Here is a 22,612-nt window from a genome sequence, read left to right as displayed (position 1 = left end):
ACAACCAGCCCATGCATGCACATGAATATGTCAAGCACATTCCAGACACTTGTACATGCATTGGTCACCTGCACCCACATGGATTAAGGGCTGGATGTGTCCCCCATCCGATGTGGGTCCTAGGTGCACATTTGCAATGATTAGCTTTAAAGGGACTGTCACTGCAAATGTGCTTTCTTTTGGAGAACCATGCATATTTTTGGAATGGAAATGTAAAAAGGAAAGTGATAGAAACGCTCATGCCTTGCATGAACGGTCCTTTCAGTGATTTTGAATCGCTGGCAGGGGTCTGTGTTTTAGCAGGGAGTTGTTCCGTCGTGTAGAAGAGTAGAATAGGCAAACCAGGTCGAATCCAAGTGATAGAACAGTCTCTGTCAACGTGTTGTGTGTGGGTGCCTGATATTTTCCAGACATTTAAGAGGGCTGCCTTCAGATCCAAGTGAGCGCGCTTTCCAATAGTGTCTGTGGGTTGTGTGTGGGGACTTGGAATTTTCATATCATTTAAGAGGGGCAGGGTCGTCTATTGGTTTGAAGGTGATCTGAGTAGGTGTATGGTGTTTGAGGATTTGGTGCTGGTCATATGCCATATTTAGTTGACTAGCCAGGTTTGAGCTCTTGCCTGAAGGTTAGATTTCCTCATTCTGTACAAAGGTGTTCGGGTGAAAGTTTCCGTGTTTGATTGCTAGGAGCCAGAAGGAATATCCTCCATGCCATGTTGATGCTTGGCACAGTTACTAGTGCATTGTTGTTGGTGTGAAGTGTGAGAATGTCCTTGTGATGGATTCAGGGCCCCTGCCATGGTAGCCATGGTGAGCTTTGCATAGCATTTAGAAGTGGATCCTCCTTTTAATTGTCAGCAAGGGGAGTGTGCAGAGTTTTGGGGTAATGCATTTGAATCTTTCCAGCTTCGGATCAAACTGGCTGACGCGTTTTGGAGTCTTTTAGCCTGTTAGTAGATATTCGGGGTGTCCAAGGTAAGGGCTGTTAGAGCAGTGAAGCTTTGAGAGCAGGAGTGTGATAACCACAGACGTTGCTAGTGGGGGGTGGCTTAGGGGGCTATAGCCCCAGGTCTTTTGGTTGTAGCCCCGGATAGAAGCTTAGGGACTACAACCAAAAGGCTATAGCTAGCCCCGAATCCCATCAGTCCCAACATTAGCATAGCCCCGGATCTTTTCCAGACCTAGCAACACCCCTGATAATAACTGCCAGCGTCCTGTGTGTGCAAGTAAGGTAGGGATGATGCATTGGATGAAAGAGAGGTGGAAGACGCAGCTTCTTACAATGGTTTTGACCTGTGGTTCTAGTGTATGGTCGCTGCCCATTGCGATTCCAATGTTCCTCACAGTGGAACTGGGCAGTGTGAAGAATCCATTAAGTCTGACAAGGTGATTGGTTTGGGGTTAGGTATGGTCGCACCGCAGATCATGGGTTTCTTTTGGGTGGGTTGAGCGTAAGCCTGTTTCAGGTCATCTTAGAGTCCAAGAGTGTAAGGCATGTGCTGAGGTCCTGTGTGTCCATGAGTAATTTCTCAGTTTGTAAATGATTTACATCGTGTTTGTATAGTTGAAGCATGTGGGGCCTGAGTTGTTGATGAGATCCAGAAGTGGGGTCATCTATATGTTGAAGAGAAGTGGTGGGAGGCTGGAACATTGGGGGATTCTACAGGTCAGGTCGTGAGGGCGTGACTTGAAAGTGTGAAGGAGTGTTGTTTATGTTCTGTTGGTAAGCAAAGTGGTGATCCAGCATAGGGCGATTCCCTTTACTCCAGTTTCCTGTAGTCTTTTTATCAGGATTTCTTGACTGATGGTATGGAAGGCAACCTAAATGTACACTAGTATGAGTGCGCTCAGCGAGTCATAGTCATTGATGCTCTTTAACAGGTCCCATATCAAGCAAAGTGTGGATTCAGATCCTTTCGTTGGCCTGAATCCATGTTGTGGCTTGTGGAGGAGGTTGTTGATTTCGACATATTCCTAAAGCTGTCTGTAGATTAACTTATCAGGGAGTTTGCGACAGCAGGTGTGTTGGTGATTGAGCGGCAGTTAGCTGGGTCATTTGGATCATATGTGTGTTTCTTGAGCTGAGGGACATTGCTCGACTCGATGGAGGAATGGAGCAGGGCTTGAACGTCAGGCGATAGTCTGCGCTGCTTAGTTAATGGTAGGATGATGTTGGCGAGGCTATACCTTGTATGAAAGTCCTGTCGGTGAGTGGAGGAGAGGTTGCTAATGTGTTTCTGTTGGTAGTGTTCTCCTAGTTGGATGATGTGTGATTGCCCCTTTTCTTTCCAAATGGTCATTGTTTTTTTTCTGTATTGATTTGTTTTTGCCGCGCAAGCTTGTCACGATGGAGCCCCAGAGTTCTTGCATAAAAGTTGGAACAATCTTGCAAGCTGCAGGGTTTTTGACATGTATATAATCTTGAAGACTTCCTTCTGAACGTGTTGCGTCGATTGTATTCCATGCAAATTGTGTTAATTGTTTTCTTGATTTGACAGCTTCCGCTCTCTGGTACCATAGCTGGAGATGGTAGACCGGTTTGTCTGACGGAAGGCTGCTCCTTCTTCAAATGTTCTCAAACTTTCAGTTTCTTTTTTTATGTACTTCAGCTGGGGAGTGTACCATTTGGCAATGTGTTTCTTTTGTGAGATTCTGAATAGCTTCTCTGGTGCCAGGCTCAGTTTTTTCTGCAGGGCTCCCCGTTGGATCTTTATCCATGGCCTGGTTAATGTTGGGGGTCCTTTGGATTGTTCTGCAAGTACTGTTTTCTTTGGAGAAGAACCATTCAAAGCCTTAACCGACCAGGGTCACACTAGCTAACCTGAGAATAGATATCACCCACCTAGTCCCACACCTGAGGATTATGTTCAGATGTACCCACCAATCCAAATCATACTCAATAGGATACAGTTGGATCAGCGCAACACCACCAAATTGAGTCAGCCCACGAGGAATCAGCAACATCCGAACCCACAGGGATACAACTCTACGGAATCATAAGTACCTGAACCAGGATACAGATCCCACTAACCCAACCCTCAATCTTCTGCATACTTAAACCCACACAAAACAACACAACCATCTCTCTTCCAGCAATCCACATGCACTTTACCACACCGCATCAACAACACATAAACATCACCCACAGCACTCGAGGCCTTCATCCGATCCCATACTAGCACCAAAGCCCAGCACTCGGTGTATACCGAGCTGAAGCTGCCAACAGCACACCACTTCTCCCACTCTCCTTCTCCCCTCCTCGCGACTAACCCTACCCCCACCCTTCCTGTTTACAGATCCGCTACAGCACCAGGGGACCAATTCCGTTGCTGACGGTGCGCTATACAAGTACCGCTAACATAACATAACATAACATAACAGAAGATGGTGAATGGAGAGTATAGGCGGTCTCCCCAGGGTAAGTGGATTGGGGAGGGAAGAAACGGTGGTGAAGTTCTTGTTGTGAAAGACAACATCCAGGGGGATAGCTGAGTTGCACCATGCTTGTTTTGGAAGCAAGACAACGCTGAGCATTATGGGTTGAAATCCCAGTGTTGCGCTTGGAAGCTGGACTATGGCATGAAGCGTGATATGAGAACCCTTTCTCATTTTTTTTTAATGGCTGAGTCTTCTGACCTCTCGTTTGAGTTGTAGTGCAATGAGGTTTGGGGTGACTGATTTTTAGCCACCTATTACTCTTTCGAAAGGCCACATGTTGAGGTCTCCAAGTGTGTTGAGGTGTTGGCAGTCCACATTAGCACCTGCAGGAGTTAAGACTGTGATTCAAGGAAGTGTTGTATGGAGGTGGTCGGTCTATGAGACGGAAGATTATTGGGTGTGTCGACATTGGTGCAATGTGGGAATGAGTGGGATTTCCTGCGATTTTGTAGAAATCTAGTTAGGCTTATAGAGCACATTTGAATTCTTGAAAATGCATGTTTCATTTTTTTTAATGATTTTGGAATTTCTGTTATCGGGCATTTTGATGATGATGGCTTGGAAAAATAAATCGATGTCATGCTCGTATATTGAACAGCGCCGTCTGCTCATGTGATGTACCAAACAGCAAATCAAGAAAGAAGACATTCGTTAGTAAGACGACACGTGCCTTTGCTTGAGGACATAGTTTGGTAGCGCATAGTTCCTGCTCTTATCGCCTGCCTGCACAGCCTCTGATAGCTTACTTTTAAGCCACCTGGAAGAGCTGAGCATTATTTGACTTCTGGTGAGGAACACTTGTCCCTTTTATTGACAAAATGCTCAAAGACAGCTGAAGCCAGGCAGGATTAGATGACCTGCCAAGAAATCAAGAAGCGGTGGTTTGCATGTTCAATGTTATCCCTGCGTGCCTGAGGCCAGCATCCGATACTGTAACGACAGTGTCTGGATTTGCTGCACACCAATCGCCTTAATTTACTTTTTGTGATTTCGAATGGGATTTTAGTGAGGCCCCAGGCTGAGTTAACGTGATATGGTTTGATTGGGACGTGGAACATGATGCCTTTAAGCAAATTGTTATGAGAAAGGAGTTCCAACTGTGAAGGCCTGAAACTGGAAAACCTCGTATTTCCACCCACTACCAAAGGAGGTTAGACGACACTATGGGAAAACAGTCATTGCCAACGCCAGTAGGTCTTGCTTTGCAAATGTAAAGGGTAAACATTTATTGTTTTGGTTTTTAGGGGACACTGCATGCTCTGACATTAAGATGAAACGGCATGGGGAGTTAAGATAGGAGAGAGATGGGATGTGACGAAGGAAACACGGGCTGTGTGTGTTGTTTAGCTTTTTACCGGCCCATTTACTGACCATGGCCATGCTCTTCCCTCTGGCCATTCCCATCCACTGGCTGGCCCTCTCCAGCCAACACACATACCACTGAGATGTCTTTGAGATAGCGCTCTGCTTTCATTGGTATGTCAATGTTATTTCTAGATAGTCTTATGGAAGGTTATGGCTCGATTGCAGCTGTAAACTAGCTACACGTGTAGTAAAAATGTCTTCAGCAAGTGTGTCTTCAGCCACTTGACTGATAAGCAATATGTTTGTCCTTGCATCTGTTCCTTGCACTGAATTCCTATTAAAAACAAACGCTGACAAAGCCAATGTTTTTTTTCCCAAACACTTTAGCTAGCCTTTTACCAGTCACTATGCTAGCTTTCCCAAATTCTACCACCATTTGCCAGCTGTCGGCATCTTATGGCCAGGTAGTACTATTATGGCAGTGCCTATAAAATGCCTGCCCCGTGTGTACTCAAAAGCCAAAACTGTTTTATTTTCCAGCATTTTTTTTCAGTGAGGGCTTTATAAAAAGAGTGCCATCTACATTTGCAACGCCTGACCTCTGCCTTTTCCAATTCTTTCTTAATGATTCCCCATAATGGATTGCGCGTATTGAGGTGGTTTACATAATAAGCTCTGAATCCATCATGGCAGAATTCTTTAAACACACCAGCAGTGATGACAGCCATAGACATTAGTAATGATACAGCAATGCACCAGGCAGCCTGACAGCAAAGCAACCTCTTAAAACAGTATTCAACAACTGTCTCCCCAAGAGTTACACACACTTCTGCAAAATGGTTCCTATTATAACAGAGCTTCCACCAGGATTTCCTTGTTCTGCATCAAGGAGGAGCTGATGGACACTGGGGTTCCGCTAATTTGTCGCTCCAAGTGCTTTGAAGAGAGCTACAGCTTTCTAGCCAGATCTAATAAGACTGACAATACTAGGATAGTGAAAATGCCTGCTGTTTGGCCAGATATTGACATCGAAGGCTACGGTCCTCACAAACCATTTGCCAGGTTTTCCCATCACATGCCCAGGTACTCACATCATTTATTCAACCGATATGCTTGGGTACTCACCTCATATGGCAGGTATTGCCATCATAAACCGCCAGTTATTAAAATCCTATTCCGTCACCATTGCTATGCGTTGCTGTTATATTGCCAGTTACGCACCCAATTTGCCAGATATTGTTATCACATGCCCAGGTGCTCACACAAAAATAGCAGGTTTTCCCATCAGCTGTCCATGCCCCCCCCCCAGACTATTTCCAGGTATTGCAGTTATTAGCAGCCTTTGGAGTATACCGATGTTTACGTGGCCAGGTAATGACAGCATTTGGAAGGCATTGCCGACGACCTAAATTCTCCCTTCACAGGCAATATATTGTGCCATTTTTATGTAGCACTGCATGCTGCATTCCTCCAACTTCTAAGCACTGTAATGCTAGGTTTTACTATTGCCCAATGTAATGGCAATCAATGTATCAACATCAGAAGGATGAAGGACTGAGATGGCCCTACCAGGATTCTAGCTTGCATCAGCCAGGCCCCCATGTTTGTAGCAAGCAGGTAACTAGTGACCTATCCACCCAGACAGTTTTGCCTTCACAAGCTAAGGTTTGCCGTCCCATGTGTAGGTTCACCATTGGTCAACCTTCCCATTGTATGTCCAATTATTCCAACCAAGTCATAGGCCTAGGTACTGTCACTTTGGGCAAAGTATATATTGTATTTTATTTATTGGGTATTTATAATGTGCCTATACAACAAATGGTGTTTCAAGGCGCATCAAGACAAAGGGGAGGGAGAGAACAAGGATGAAGAAAAACAAAACAGAAATGTTCCTTCTAGACATTCGGATTGTGCAAGTGCAGTACCTGAAAAGGAAGGGGACGAAGGAGCAATGATGAGGAGGGAGGCGATGGTGCATTAAGTGCAAAGTGGACAGGTTCAACACAGCACAAGGCTAGAAATGAAGAAACAATTGAGTATGAAGGTACAAGTATGAAGGAACAGGTTAGTTCTACTGAATGGCAAACCCCATTGTCTAACAGCAGCCTTGTTCTATGGATGGTGATTTTAATGCTGGCTGCCCAAACATCCTCAGGGACTTGCTGGCTGTATCTACTCAAACAGTTGTTAGTAATCTAATGGGACTGGGGATGGAGCCTTGCAATGACCCTATTAGAGTCAGTCTGCATCTCTACAATGCAACATTCGAATACTTAAAAGTACAATATCACATAAGCAGGTCACAAGTGGTTCTTAGTAGCATATATACATGATGGGCACAATTAGGAAAAAGCACAAGCTGGAAAAAGCCACGCCTCATGGTGCGGGGGGGGGGGCTACATCAGGTGTAAAGAATCTGAGTGGGTGCACAGTCAGGCAGAGCATAGACTCAAAACATGAGTACATTGAACAGCATAGGGGTGCAGGTGAAAATCATCAGAGAAATGCCAATCCCGTGGTAACAGGTAGGTTAAAATGCAAAACAGAGCAGTGTTCTCATACCCAGGCACTCACACAGTGTGCACACCATCATCACACGCCAAGGTACCGACAGCTCTTGCCATGGTATGTTCAGCTACTCACATCATGTGACGGCTACCAACATATACTGGATATTGACATCCTCTCCCCAAGCACCCACACTGTTTGGCTTCTATTTCTTCACCTGCCCACTTCCACGATGTTCCCGGTGCTGGCATTGTATGCTCAGGTACTTACACACCATTTTCAAAGTATTGTCCTCATATGCACAGTTTCTTAAAGTCTGGTGAATGTTTAAAGTGGTGGGACCTCCATGTTTCCCCCAAGACAGTGCAAGCAATGACGGTAGTGAGTAAGGGGAGTTCTGAAGGGTGCTTTGCTCTAATGGTCAAAATGGCGCATTTTACAGGTCACTTTATCAACGAAAATAGGTTAAAAGAAGTCATTGGATTTAGAGGCACTTCTCAATAAGTATCCTAAAAAATAATAATGCTAAGAGGAGCACATGAACTATTCCAATACTTAAGATGGCGGTTTAGCAACAGGACACGGGAGCATTTCACCGCAGCAAATCGTCTACGAACCAATCAGAAAATGGTGTCCCTGAATGAAACACGGCTGCATGTAAGAAAGCTGCTTCTGTGACACTTTTGTAGGTTCCTGAAGTTAAGCTTTTTTTGTAAGTTGCTTCAAGATGGTACAGAGCGAACCACTGGGTCCCATCACCCAGGTTGACATGTCCCAACTGACTCAAGCTGGAACCTTCACAGACACTCACACCCAAACTTTGCACTGTGACACATCAACATTCTCTCAGCTCACTCATATACAGCAAGCACGACACAGCACTGCACAAGATACAAATATATATTTGGGCCACAACACTGAACCAGTGCCCAATGAACCTTGCCACCACCACACCGCGGAAAATGGGCACCATGAATCACGTGCTGTTAGAAATGACACCCTATTTAAATATTGTGCCATGTGATTTATCTCTTAAAGCACATGGTTCTTCCTGTGTGAGTTCAGTCCAAACATAAAATACAATCAGAATTAGATTATGCCTTAAAGCTCTCCTGTTCATTTAGTTATTTCTAAACTACCGTAATGTGAAATGCTGAACCGTGGCCTATTTTTTTTACAACTCATATTAATGTTATGTTTTTGTATGGATATTCATGATGGATTTATCTTGTTTCTAAGCACTGAAATAATTGGATTTATTACCCAATGCTACTTAATTAGTTTTGAATGGATGAACGGCTGCAGCCTTGCTGGGATGCAAACCTATTGTAGAAGGACTCGCTCAAATCTCTGAGCCAAGCGCTTAACCCTTTGCTTCAGCTTACTACCTGTCAGAACATTAGAAAAAATGTATGAGTGTATTTGTTTTCATCAGTTGTTATTGTTTTTCCTTTTTTGTTGTTGTTGCAGCTCCACACTCCAATGGCCCCGTGCAGGAGCGCCCCACAGCGACGGTCTCCCCTCTGAGGACGCAGAGCTCTCCATGCCGCCTCCCGGCCACCGTCATTAGACCACACTCTATGGTTTCCCCTCAGCACGTCCACCACTCCCCGGTCCATGGCAGCCCTGGAGCACAGAGGCCGGCCATCCCTCTGACGTCAGCGGCAGCGGCCATTACCCCTCCAAATGTCAGTGCGGCGAACCTTAACGGGGAGGTAGTCAATGGGCCAGTAAATCGCCTGGCCACCTCTAGCCCAACCAACACAGCCAGCAAGATGGATGAGCGCAAGCCTGAAAAGGTAAGGGTTCCCTTTTCATACTACTGGTTTTTAATGCACACGTGTACAGTTCCGTGCAATGAGGTGTGAGCCCTCGTTTCGCCGTGGTGGTTGCTTACGATGTAACATAGTGGTTTATTACAAAACAAGTGTTCAGAGGGGCTGTTTCAGCACTTTTAAATGGCAAGATTATTCTGATGTCCCATTATGTGTGACATAAGTATTGTCGCACATACTTTTTTAAAGTATTTGACCAATTGCTGGGATTGCTTTTGTGAGTGTAAACTGAGATACAGGAAGAGCGGGGATCCTGATGTGGCCCGCACCGATTTCCCTAAAAAGCATAGAAATTGTATTGACCGGTGCCCCAGGAGGAGCCATCTCCCACCAGCACCAAAATATGCCTTTACCACTTTCTAATGTTCCTAGTGATTGCTTCGAATGGCAAAGTTTCGAAAAACAATGCATCGAAAAAAATCTTTTTTTTAATTTTTATTAGGAGGTCCCCCAACCTCTGTTTTTTTACCACTTATCACCCATTTTAGTAAAGAAAAAAACCTTTACCTACAGATCAAATGCATTTTTTCGTTTTTCTTTTTTTCAAAACTTTGGCATTCAAAACTATTTAGTCGAAAACAATGCCTGGATACCCTTTCTTCTAAGACTAGGGCATTTTCTTCCTTGCATCTTTTTTCCTTCACACTACCGGATTAGTTTACACTTCGACGATTATCACCTGGGTGGCAGGCAATACCGGCTGGCCGCCAGCCCTCGGTAACAGCCCGGGCGATGTAATGGCCATCACCATTGTCAGCTAGTACGACCTTCCACCAGTGTGGTTATTGCTAGTAGCACCCTCGCTTAATGTTGTCAAGCTTCAGTAAGGCTTGATGACATTGCCGACCACTAAGGGGCAGCAGGACCCCCCTATTTTGCCCAGTGTTTGTCTCCACCCACCATGTATTTGAAATACAGCGGGGGGGACCCTCTTTACACTGGGCGAGAGTGCAGTTTCAGGAACATATGGTTTCTGAACCCCAGTGATGCTAGGCGGACTACTATTAACGTAACGTAAGATGAAAATAGAGGGAACAGTTAATCAGCCCAACATAAAAGAAGAACTTCCAGCCTTTCCTCCTCCCTTAGTCCCATTATGGCTCAGGAGGATAGCTCAGGGGCAACGTGCTCGCCTTGGAAGCAAGACAACACGGAGCACCACGGGTTCGAACCCTGGGTCCGCTCTTAGAAACCTCTGGGTATTAAGAGCGTTATAAATAACCTATCATATCAGAACAACCGTCGGGGTTGGTGGTGGAGCTTGGAGACTGCATCCCCTCTCCAGATGGATTTATAGGAAGAGGCTCTTCATGGTATAAAGTTAAAAGGAAGGAAAGTCCAAGAAGACAAGTGTGTGATGAAAAGGCGGTGCACATGAAGAGTATGATTTCTCAGAAGCAAGGCGGCAGCAGAGGCGTGGATCCGCAGGCACCAAGGAAGGGAAAGGTCTAAAAACACAGTCAAGCAGGCATACACGAATGCACCTGCATGACGTTGCTAAGATAATTTATTCTGCGGAGGAAGCAGGGGCCCACAGGATCACATACCTTTGGATCCAGGAACGCAGACATCTGCCAGATACCAGGACCCACTCCAGGTCACCAACTTCCACCGGAAGCAAGGCAATTCTTCAGCTGCCCGGATCCAGGTTAAGATTGACATAATCATGCAGGATTACCCTGATGGTTTTGTGGGAGTCTGCAAGGGACTCGGGTACTCAGGTACAACCTCCAGTCCTTCCCTTATCAAAAGGGGTAGACCCTGGCTTTCCTAAAAAATGCCCGTGCCGCCACAAGTAGCCGAGCATTTATAAGATTGTGGCAGTTTCAGTGAAGAAAGAGTCGGACTGCTCCTGTGTCATCAGAAAGTACCAATAGATTAATAGTGGTCAAGGTGCCACTCTGTAGTGCGCTGCGTGTATAATTGATGACACGATCCAGAAGGCCACCATTGAAGTTTCTGATCTCGTATGTATCGACAAACTGTGTTTATACGGTTTCATTTGAAAGATATTTTCAGAGTTTGAAAAATGTCCCAGCAATATATACTCTGAACTCAATGGTGTCTCAAAAGTGTCCAGATTATTATGAAACCTCCTTTGTACTTATAATTGAATGTTTCACAGGACATGAAAGATATCCAAATGACGTTTGAGCAATTGCTACTTTATATTTGCTTTTAAAATATGATTATATCCTCGGGATGAACTCCTAAAGTTACTTACCTTGAGATACATAATCACACAGCGTCCTTTAGTAGGTCAATATTAATAAATACGCTTGGCTGAAATCATCTTGACTGTCAGAGTTTGCTAAGTTTGGTACAGTGTAAGAAACAATAAATCTTTATTTCCTACGCGCTCAGGCATGTCTTTTCAAGGCAGGTTGTTTACTAAACATTTACTTGTTGCACATCCATCCATGTCGACTCTTGATCAATAGGAGATGGAATTGTTGGCCTTGGTCAGCCATCTTGGTTGCAGATAATGACCTGGTAGTTGACCCTTTTTAATGAAAGTACAAAGACACTTCTTGCATTCGGTAACTTTTACCAGCTCCACCTTTTCTTAGAAATCCTAGTCCTGCGCATTTCTGCGGCAAGTTGTGTTTCACTGGTTTAGGACTTAGAGACTTAGAAAACAAATGCTTCCAATTTATCTAGCGCCTGCTGATTAATATTATTTTTGTTTTTCCTGGTAAAGTGCGAAAAGGGCGTCTTTAGTCCCTGTAGTGAATACTTGGCATTGAGAAATGTTACCTTTCCCTGGCAAAAAAATTCTGCAGTCAGATCCAGATAATGTGTTAAATGCAGGTAATGCAGAAGCCTTCAAGGTGCTTCATGATAGCCATACCCCTGCACTTAAAATGAGTATTGAACTAGGAATAAAGTAAGAATCAGAGAGGGGTGTTTTGTATATCTTCTTACAGCAACAATGAAAACATCTGTGTCCTGTGCAGATATAAAGAGTTTTGTAGCTCCTCTTGCTGTAGGATTGATGACATGAAGAATTATTTTAGTTTCTGCCTCTTCTTGAGTACCACCAAGAAAGTCCAAAGATCAATGTGAGCTAGGTGAACAGTCCATCCATCTTTGGTGCTAATGTGTGAAAGTAGCTTCTTCAAAGTAACATTAACTATTTTTGTGCTGTCCATGATTTTGTATTGAGTTGGGGCAATTCTCTGGAGTCTCTTTTCCCGCCATCCATGTGATTGAGTTTCCTTTGTACGTATCAAACCCTAAAGACCCGATTCATGGAATTATCTACGCAGAATATCGGGACTTTGCACACCAAACTGTGTGCAAAATCCCGTTTGTTGATACATGGAATTGACCGCGTGGGACTTTTTCGTACTTTGTGTGGAATTCACGCATGCTCGATACGTCACTGCGAGATGCCGAGTGCTTTGCGTGAGACCCCCACGCAGAGCATGGGAATGGATTGCACAGAGGGCAGGGTAAAGGGCGGAACGTGGAAAATGAGGAAGAACAAGGTCAAATGTGGGCGTTACAAGGGGCGGCCCACAGGCAGTACATTACACACCCACTATTGCGTGGAATGATACATATTCATGGATCCGACAGCGCAACCTCTCAGCAGGAAAATGGCCACACAAAGCCCTCATACTATCCACCACCTGAAGGCAGGCATACAGACACTTGCGCATAGGATTCCCCACGCAGAGGTAAGATCGGGTGTCGGATTTAGGGGTGCGTGTATGCAGCCAGGGTTCTGATCTAACTTATGGGTCGGCGTACGCAGTGTAGCGGGGTGCAGGAACGGCTTACAGGGGTTTGCATGCAGACTTTCTGAATTTTACCCGAGTTACGATTAATCATACGCATGTTTTCAGCGTGCCGCTAACAGTTACAGGGGATTCCCCGAGATGCAGGTGTGAGTGTGTGGGACCCAACGCACTTGTTAAAGGGTGCATGTATTCGTGCCCAGGGGAGCACGCAAAGGTAGCTGTTTTTCCTTTGCACGGGGCGTGTCGGGGGTGTTCTAGCCACAACTTGCATATACGGTTATTTTGCATAGACAATTGCATTAATGTGCAAAGAACGCAGAAAAACGTCTGCGCGCAGGCTCACGCAGAGTTGTTTTTGGCACGCAGGCTTTGCGGGATCTCTGCACACTTTTCCATGAATCAGGCCCTAAGTGCATTTCTATATACTCTCAGAACTTATTTTGAATTGTTTTTGTGAATGCTTCAGCCAGATGCTTGCATGCCTTTCAACTTATCAAAAGCATATATCTCTGCCATGCCATGAACAATTACAATTACAAAAGATACAAGCTTAGTATTGGTCATTTACTGTTGCTGGTGTTCTTTTTATGTGGGTGCTGCTGTTTTGTGGCGGTAGTGGCGGTGGTGGGATGAACCTAAAAAGTTTAATATGTTTGAGTTTTTTAGTTATATCATCATTAACAGTGATCTTAGTGATGTGATAAAATTCATATAGCCCGGATGTCTCGCGTAAACCTTCTTGACGTTATCTACATACAACAAGTAGTCAGGCAAATAGTGAGCTGCCTGCTCAACTCTGCAACAGTACCAGAAAGTACCACTTTTATTGGTATTTTCTTCTTGGAACATAATAGATTCCGGTACATTACTGCTGTAGCTTCAGAGATGAGTCGCTGTGCTTTGAACGCATACAATCTAATACCAAGAGCATGCAACTCACTGACATCATTTATAATATTCTCACTAAAAACGACCTTGGTTGCAATGTTGACAAGTTCAGGTCTATCATTTGAAAATGGAATTCAAGGGGGGCGCTGTTGCACCGAAGCAAGATGGCTGCCTGACTCCAGTGCTCCGGACCGGGAGAGCGAAAAACCATTAAAAAAAACCCTTTAAGCGTGCTCAATCCACCCTTCGCTGACGGAGCTGATAGAGGAACCCCTCCGACATCACCCGGGGGGGTCCTGAGTCCCTGCACCATCGTGGGACTTTACTGCGACCCTCGGTCTCGGCTGGGACTGCCTGTGCCTGCCCGCCCCCCTCCGCAGCTCCGGCGGCGGCGGCTCTCTCTGCCGCCTGAGGGCATGGCGCCTCGGCGGGCTGGGCTGCTGCGACCAGGGTGATTGCTCTGCATTCCCCGGATCTGACCCTTCACTGCTCCAGCTGGCCCGCAAAGCCTGTCGGAGCCTTCCGCTGCCTCCTCCGCTCGACTTCCTAGACGCCCGGAGGCGTTGAATTCTCCTGCTGCCTACTCCCGCACCGTGTGGTGCCTTGGCGACGCTGTGGGCCCCCGCGCCCTCGCACAGCCTGCTCGCCCCCCCTCTGCAGCCCCCTCCTAATTCTACACAGGCTGCATTCTACAACAAGGTAGGGGGACGCGAGGAGGCTTGGGGAAAATAAAAGGAAAAATAAATAAATAAAAAATAAAGAACGCCGGCTCCTTTAGCCGAGGCGCCTGGCCTTGCCCTGCATGACAACAACCTACAATGGCCTGGTTCTATCGGTGCTGCCTCGTGCCACGGCCCTTCACACCTGTGAATGTTTCCAGCTATTCCTCCTCTCCCACGTGACCTGTGGGGACACCCCCGGCGATGTGGCTGGGGAAACAACACTACCCCTGGTGGTCGCGGTCTACTTCCCCGGATCCCCCACACTTGCTACATGCTTGCTGAGCCTGCCTGTCACACCACACCTGGGGCTACTTGACTGCCAAATACCTTGCTTACAGGGGCACCGCACTCCCGGCACCTCTGAGCTCCACTATTGTGATCAACGTGTCTGATCTGGCAGTCGCTCCCCTTGCGCTCTCTCGCTGGCGCCCCTTGGTGTCCCTGGAGCCCCATCTTCACCGTCAACATGACAAAGGGAGCTGGCACAGGAAAGAAACAAAGCTCGCTCAATATGTTCACCAAGACACCTTCCAAGTCACCGCCCGACCCCCCAGAGGAGGCGCCCACCGTCTCGACACCCTCGCCTTCCGTTGACTCACAGAGGATGCTATAATACATGCGAGAAGGATTTACCGCATTACATTCTAAACTAGACGATATGAACGGTACTATCTCTTCTATAAAAGCCCATATGGAAAGAACAGATAGCCGGGTCGCTGAGATCGAAACCAGAGTCGACACCGCCGAAGATGACCTGGGATCTCTTCGGGCTGCGGTTTCCACACTCACCAGTCGTGTCTCGGCAGTAGAAAAGAAGAACGACGACCTTGAATCCCGCTATAGGTGTAATAACCTGCGCATCGTTGGCATCCCCGAGGACAACATCAAAGAGCCCAGGGAGAACTATGTAGAACGTCTCCTTTTAACAATACTGGACACTCCAAAGCTCTCCCCACAATTTGCGGTTGAGAGGGCACATCGCTCTCTCACTGCCAGGCTGAGGCCGGGTGCACTTCCCCGACCCATCAATGCCAGAATCCTAAATTTCTGCGACAGTGATGCCCTGCTGCGTGTGGCCAGGGCTAAGGGGGAACTACAACTCGGGCCGGCAAGGATCCATCTCTATCCTGATTTTTCTGTCGCTGTGCAGCAAGAGCGTAAGACCTTTCTTGCTGTAAAAAAGAGACTTTGCAACCTGGGAGTCAAATACTCCATGCTCTTCCCTGCGAAGTTAAGAATCGAACACTCGAATTAAACTTTCTTCTTCACTATCCCAGAAAAGGCATCGAAATTCATTGATGAACATTATCCCAGATGATCCTTACATTGTCACCGCATGGGTCAGACTTAAGATGACTCCTGTTCACTCCTATGATAGCTATGACGCCATTGCTCCCGAGGCTTTCCATGACACTCATGCTCCAATGAAACTGTTTTTGGATACCATTTCTATTCCTATTGCCCATTGATCCGTGGCAATGTTGCCCCTCGATGCCGCGCACCCTCACTGTGTTTGGAGCGGGTTGGCACCCGGATGACACCACCAACCCCCCCCACACATGTTCGACTGGAGAAACTAACAGTTTCCGATCGGGTGCTTGGCTCCCTTATCCTCAAGCCCATACCATCCAACCCCGACTCTGCAGACCCCGTAGCGAGCACATCACTAGCACTCACCAAACTCTGGGTTTTGGTTAATACTCTGCACCCATTCCACGGAGACCTGCCACTATGGAACTTCCTCCCTAATGTCCCACCTACCCCACAAACTATCGTATCCCGTTGGGCTGACGCCGGCTTCCTGACACTTCGCAATGTATACGAGCAGGGCAACTTCGTCGAGTGGCCTGACCTGCCTCTGTCCCTCAAGCATTGCCCCACGGCTTGGCTCCAATACTCCTCCCTTCGGAGGAATCTTAAATCCAGATACCATGATTTTCCCACACTACCACCTGACTAACCCATAGTTGCGGAACTCTGTTCCTATCTATCCTTTAAAGGTAAAGTATCAAGATTATACTCCCTGTTGCAGGCTAGAGCAGCCCCCACCTTTACTAAGTTGAAACACAGTTGGGAGGTGTACTTGGAGGTTGAGATCACTGACGAGAGGTGGTCTAGAATGTGTGCTCGCACCCAAGAAGTGTCTTACTCGAAATTCAAGCTTATACAATTTAAGGTCCTGCATAGGTACCATCATATACCTCAGAGATTACACCGTATGTTCGCTGACTCCCCATCCAGCTGCCCCAGGTGCGGTACGGATCAAGCATCTTACATACATATGCTCTGGCACTGCCCTCATCTGTCCCAATTCTGGACTGACATTTGTCACACGTTATCTGACATACTGGATCACACCATTGCCCCCACCCCACTACATTGTCTCTTTCATGACTTCCCCCAGCTGGGCCAAAAATCAAGGAAACTGGCGGGTCTCTGTATGCTATTAGTGGTCCGTTGCATATTGTTATGTTGGCTCCGGCCTAGGGCTCCTGCATACTCACAATGGCTTAGATCAGTTACGTGGGCACATGACACGGAAGAGACCTGGACTGCAATGCAACCTCCGCATGCAAGGCCAAGAGATATCTGGCGAAAGTTCCGTGACTACATGGCCTCCATGTCCTATCCTTTACCTCTCCTGGATGTTCCTCATAATGTGACTATCATGCTATCTGTACAGTCCTTTTGATTTAAATGCCGGTACCCTGTTTGTTCCCTCGACCCCCCTATTCCCCACAGAGAATCCGATGTGTATTGCTGAAGATTTATGCTTACTGTTATCGCGGCCGTGTGACCGCCCTCTGTTTTCAAGTGTGTTGTCAAGTCTAATAATAATAATTTAAAAAGTTTAAAAAGAAAATGGAATTCAAATCCATTTATGTTCAATAAGCAATTTGTTGCAATATCCGCCTGTTGGCTGCTTTTTTAGAGTTGTAATGAAGTTTGTCTGGCTCTGCTTGCTCTGGTGCCCATGCCATGCTAGGAGCTTGTTCATATATATGGTTAGGTACTAGTGCTGTTATAAACTAGCCTGCAGGTTCCCATGGGTGTTGTGCTATGCCTACTGAACCGCCAGTAACCGGCACTGCTCTGCTTCGATGTTCAAACGCTTCATCAGCTCCAAGAGAACAGAATGGAACATTAGTTTTCTATACAAGCCAATTTCCCTTTTGGAACTTTCCACATTGAAGGCTCTAACTCTTTCAAAACACTTATTTTTGCAAGGCAGTATGCCATCCAAGAGGAATTCTGAACATTTAAACCACATACCCAACGATTGGTTCCACTGAGGAAATGTGTGCTTCCACTCACCACATTTAACAGACCTTATTGTTTGCAACAACTATTTTGCAATTGCTATGTTGTCCTGCCTCATTTTAAATATTGGGTAAGAATGTCTTTGAACGCTGTCACCTTCTTCATTTTCCCGGCCATGGTTGACAGCAGGTCCTGACTATCACAGCTCTTGATGCATCTGCTCTGCAACTCTTCTACTTCATTAAGCATTTCTGCACATGGCTGCTTCTTGATCATGTCCATGCACCAGGCATACGGTGCAAGTGTGCATTTCTGTGCTTCTTTGGCACGTTAAATATGTGGGTCTGTGATCATTTGTTGTACAGTCCATTCACCTTACCAGGCACCCCACATTTCGGCAATATTAGATCCATCAATAAAAGATCCCATAGCATGAACTAATACAGTGTATGGGGCCATTAGACACGTTCATCTCAAATACACTGTTGAGACATTATAAGTTGCAAATTCATCTCTAATGGCACAGCACCTTGAGTCTGCTCCACTAGCATGTTGTGTTACATTTTCCAGCTATGCCAAGAAGGTCAAGTGAACTGGATGATCTGTTTGTGATATATGATGTAATTGACAGTTATTTGCTTTGGCCTTTAATGTAATGTTGGACTGGAAACAGTCCAGGTTGTAACACACTCAGGATAGAAACTATTTTCCTATGTTCATTTTAGGAATCTAAAATCATTCAATCGTCATCCTTCCTGCTTGTAGAATCTTGGATCTCAACATCTGAACATAATCCGTCAGTAATTCTACCAGACTGAGTGGCAGTAACATCAAACGAGTCTGGCAGTAATTTGTGGTGAATTACCACTAAACCCATAATGAGGCCTATTGTGTGCATTGCATTCTTTGCCATATAATCTATTACATGCATGAGCACCTTTTGTATTGTTGTACCCACTCAACCTCAGTTTCCATTGGCTAGTTTCACTCATCTGAACAGCATCCTATATCTTCTGGCCTGCTTCTTGAGTGCAAGCAATGGGACAGGGATGCCTCCTAGCTTTAGGTCTATATCGCAAAAGAAGCAGGCTGAAACGATTGCATTGGAGCAGGAGGCAGAGGGCATGTGATGAAGGACACAGCCTGTGTGCGTACCCTCCCATTGACTTCCCATGGCCATGCTAATCCCTATGGCAGTGGCTTAACACAAAATGTGGGCCCCCCCCCCCCGACTCAGCAACAAATCACAGTTCGTGCTACATACTGGGCAGGCCTAGATTATCACGCTTGCACAATATGCATGAACGTGCTGCTGAAGAGGTATGCCGCACACTGTAGGAGGACAGACTGAAGTCTCAGAAGTCAACAGACACATTTGTGGCTCAGGAATGGAAGGCACCTTTAGGGCAGTAGACTCCTTGGCACCAGTAACCAAAGACTGAGCAGTACCCTCGCAGTCCCTTTCCTTAGTGGATGACACAGAGTCTCTTTCTTCGTAGAAGTCAAAATCAAATAGAGGAATCACCATAGTAAAGTCTCTGTTAATCAGGATTTCGTCAATTATCCATTCATCTGTCTTGGTTTCTGAAAGTGGCAGATTAACAATCAACAGTTCAGGAATCGCCTGCCGGGTTTTTGGTTCTGTATACTGTGGAATGAGTTCATCAGAACATGAAATCTGTACTGTCTCTGTTCGTTGTGACCAAAATTGGCAGAAGGAAGAGTGAACACAGAGGTGGAATCCTTTTCCACATCAGCTTGAACATCTACTTCAGTCTCAGCAGGTGGATCAAGAGCAGAGCCTAAGCCTACTGTAGTGACTGAATCTGTGCATGCCAGTGGCGTAACAAAAAATGTGGGGGCCCCCCTGCGAGCCATTCTGAGGGGGGCCCCCCCAACTCAGCAACAAATCACGGTTCGTGCTACACACTGGGCAGGCCTAGATTATCATGCTTGCACAATACGCATGAACGTGCTGCTGAAGGGGTATGCCGCACACTGTACTAGGAGAAAGATATAAATATGTGTTTTAATGCAATATACAGCAAACTTTGAGAATAATCGGCTAAAAAGCCAGAGTGTTGCAATTGTTTTGTAGGGTAACACCAAACCAATACATGCTAGTCACCAACAATGCACAGGAACATGAATGCTTTGCTATTAAAAATGCCATGGCACATTGAAAACATGTCCCACTTGCTGCACAATGTAGACCAGTGTAGACATGTTATAACATATACCTAGACTGGTTGCACCAAAATGGCAGTCGAAGCAATAACACTCATCAAGAAGAGAGCACACACTGAAGCCCGGATCTTGCTGCCTCCAACATCACGGCCAAACTCTTTAAAATCTGCACAGAACTGGTCCATCCTGTTGCGGTCTCCATCTCTCCTGTTCCCTCCCAGGCCCTCTTCATGGCTCTGGCCTCGCACTTCTGTGCTAAACCTCAGGACATCCTGTAACTATCTCCTCTTGCTCTCCCTCTTCCTCTCTCTGCCTCCCTTTAGCCATCTCTACCTCTCCTCCTTTCTCCTCTTTCTCTCGGACAACACCTGACAAGGTTTCTAGACAAGTCTGATCCATGAAAGTGTCATCCAAACAGCTGCTCCCCTGCTCCTCCAGAACCATCAAGGACCATATTGACACCCTTGCTGCACCTTGGCCGATTTCTGTAATCAGTCTTTCATCACTGGAACGTTTCCCTCTCCCATTAAGCACTCCCTTGTGCACCCACTCCTCAAGAAGCCGTCTGCCGATCCTACCTGTCCGGCAAACTATCGCCCAATCTCCATCACCCCTTTCCTGGGCAAACTCTTGGAAAAAAGCTGGCCATCTCCCAGCTTACTCTCCACAATGAATCTGTTGGTTGTCTCCATGACCATCAGTCTGGCTTCAGAGCTGCCAGAGGCACAGAAACTTCTCTCCTGAACACCCGTGAAGATCTGCTCTCTAACTTTGATTCCAGTCTTCCTTCTGTCCTAATCCTCCTTGATCTTGCCTCTACTTTCGACACAGTCAACCACGCCACTCTGATCAATCCACTATGTGAGAACCTGGACATCAAGTATCAGGCCCTGTAGTGGCTGACCTCCTTCCTCTTGGACTGCCCCTATCAGGTTCAACTTGGTCCCTTTCTCTCCACCACCTCTTTCTCTACCTGTGGCATTCCCCAGGGCTCAATCCTCTCACCCTGGTTTTTCAACCTCTACTTGGCCCCTTTGGCCCACCTGATCTCTACCTTCTCCTCTAACTTTCAGTGTTAAGCAGATGGCACTCAGCTTTCCTTCAGGCTCCTTTCATCTCTTGCTCATTCCTGACTGTCTATCCGTGATTCAGGATTGGTGCACCTCCAACAATTTCTACCTTAGTGCCATTAAGATGGCGATCCTTCTCATTGGGACCCCTGTCCCTGCGTTCCCTCTCTCACTCTGGCCGCCCACTTTGGGCCCTCTTCCTTCGCCATCCTGCAAGGCAAAAAACCTTTTGTCATCATCGACTCCACTCTCTCTTTCCCTCCTCGCATCTTGGACGTTGCCAAGAAGTCTCATTACCTACCAGCTGCTCCTCCTCAAAGGGACTCTTCCCTTTCTCACTTTCCCCCAGAAGCTCTCTGTCTCCAGAGCCCTGTTTCTCTCTAGGGTGGACTACTGCAACAGCCTCTTTCTCAAGCTGCCTTCCTCTACTCTCCGCCCTCTGCAACTAATCCCGAACAGGACAGCAAGACTTATCATTGGCCACAAACCCAGGGATCATATCTCTACAGCCCTGAAATTTCTCCACTGGCTCCCGGTGGTTGCAAGAATCAAGTTCAAGACCCGTTGCATTGTCCACAAGGCTTGATGGGGTCGTGCCCACGCTACATCCAACGCTCTCTTCCAAAATACCATTTTTTTCTAGCCCTTCCCCCGGCTACCTCTAACTCTCTTAGGGCTAGATGCTTCTTTAGGCAGAGAGTGGGGGTAGATCTCTCTCCTCTGCAAATGCCTCCCTCTGGAATGGCCTCTCAGCCCCTCTCAAACATTAGCGGACCACCTGATGTTCCGGAAGCAGCTCAAAACTTTCCTCTTCTCCTCTGCTTTCGCTCGCACCCTTCCCTGCTGACCTACCTGTCTGCTGTACTGACTGGTTGCTTAGCGAGTCTCACTGAGCCCAGGCTCTTTCTTGATCAGTCACCCTTGCACTGCCTCCAGCCTACCACGCACTTAGGGACTGTAACTGTAACCCTACAGTCCCTTGTTATCCTTGCACTATCCAGAGCCGCATTGTCCTGGCTGCACTTACTAGGAGCCTTGCAGCCCTGTTTTCCCCTCCCTTCTTCCTTGCACTTCTCCCCTCCCTTTCCCCTTGCATTTCTCATTCTCACACTTGCACGATTTGAATGACACACGACCTAGTAATATCAGTTGTCTTTTCCACCCTCTATCTTCACTCCATTGCTTGTCGCGCCAAGAAACACTTGTGTACAGGTGTGTTATAATAGACTTATATCATATCATTTTATCACAGAACCTCCAAAACATATACAATGCTGCAGTAAGAAATGGCTAGACTGGCAGCACCCAAATGCCAATCTAGCCAGGTAATTACACTTAGCAGGACTGCGCAGTAAAAAGAAAAGTCATAACAAACTGAGGAATAACTAGACTGGCTGAACCAAAATGCCTCTCTAGCCACTAATACCACATATCATGCCTGCTTAGCCTGGACATGGACAACCATTATGATTTATCGCACAATCCCACCGCCCACAGATCCCCTCTCCCTCTTATGCCCTACCCCAACCTCCAAAATCAGCTGCTTGTCCCTCTTACTTGTCCCAGAACTTACGTTTGAGGCTCCTTGCCTCATAGGTAAGTACTGGGATGAGGAAGCGTGGCATTGGAAGTGATGAAGTTACAGGTAGCTAA

At 46.5% G+C, this 22,612-nt stretch overlaps 1 protein-coding gene and 1 long non-coding RNA gene across 2 annotated transcripts in view; one reads left to right on the top strand and one right to left on the bottom strand.

Moving 5' to 3' along the window:
* SH3RF3 (SH3 domain containing ring finger 3) overlaps positions 1–22,612 on the top strand; it is a 1,766,125-nt gene that overhangs the window by 1,421,312 nt on the left and 322,201 nt on the right. Inside the window, exon 8 of the mRNA XM_069636866.1 lies at positions 8,721–9,049. Coding sequence (XP_069492967.1) covers positions 8,721–9,049 — 329 coding nt within the window. The remainder of the gene's footprint in view (positions 1–8,720; positions 9,050–22,612) is intronic.
* The window catches only part of LOC138526296 (uncharacterized), a 317,289-nt gene that overhangs the window by 170,816 nt on the left and 123,861 nt on the right, over positions 1–22,612 (bottom strand). The gene's annotated exons all lie outside the window — the stretch shown is intronic.

Source organism: Ambystoma mexicanum, chromosome 7p (assembly GCF_040938575.1).
Source record: "Ambystoma mexicanum isolate Mex_15411 chromosome 7p, UKY_AmexF1_1, whole genome shotgun sequence".
NCBI lineage: Eukaryota > Metazoa > Chordata > Amphibia > Caudata > Ambystomatidae > Ambystoma > Ambystoma mexicanum.
Note: the sequence above shows the minus strand (reverse complement) of the source record. Positions and strands in the feature narration are given on the sequence as shown.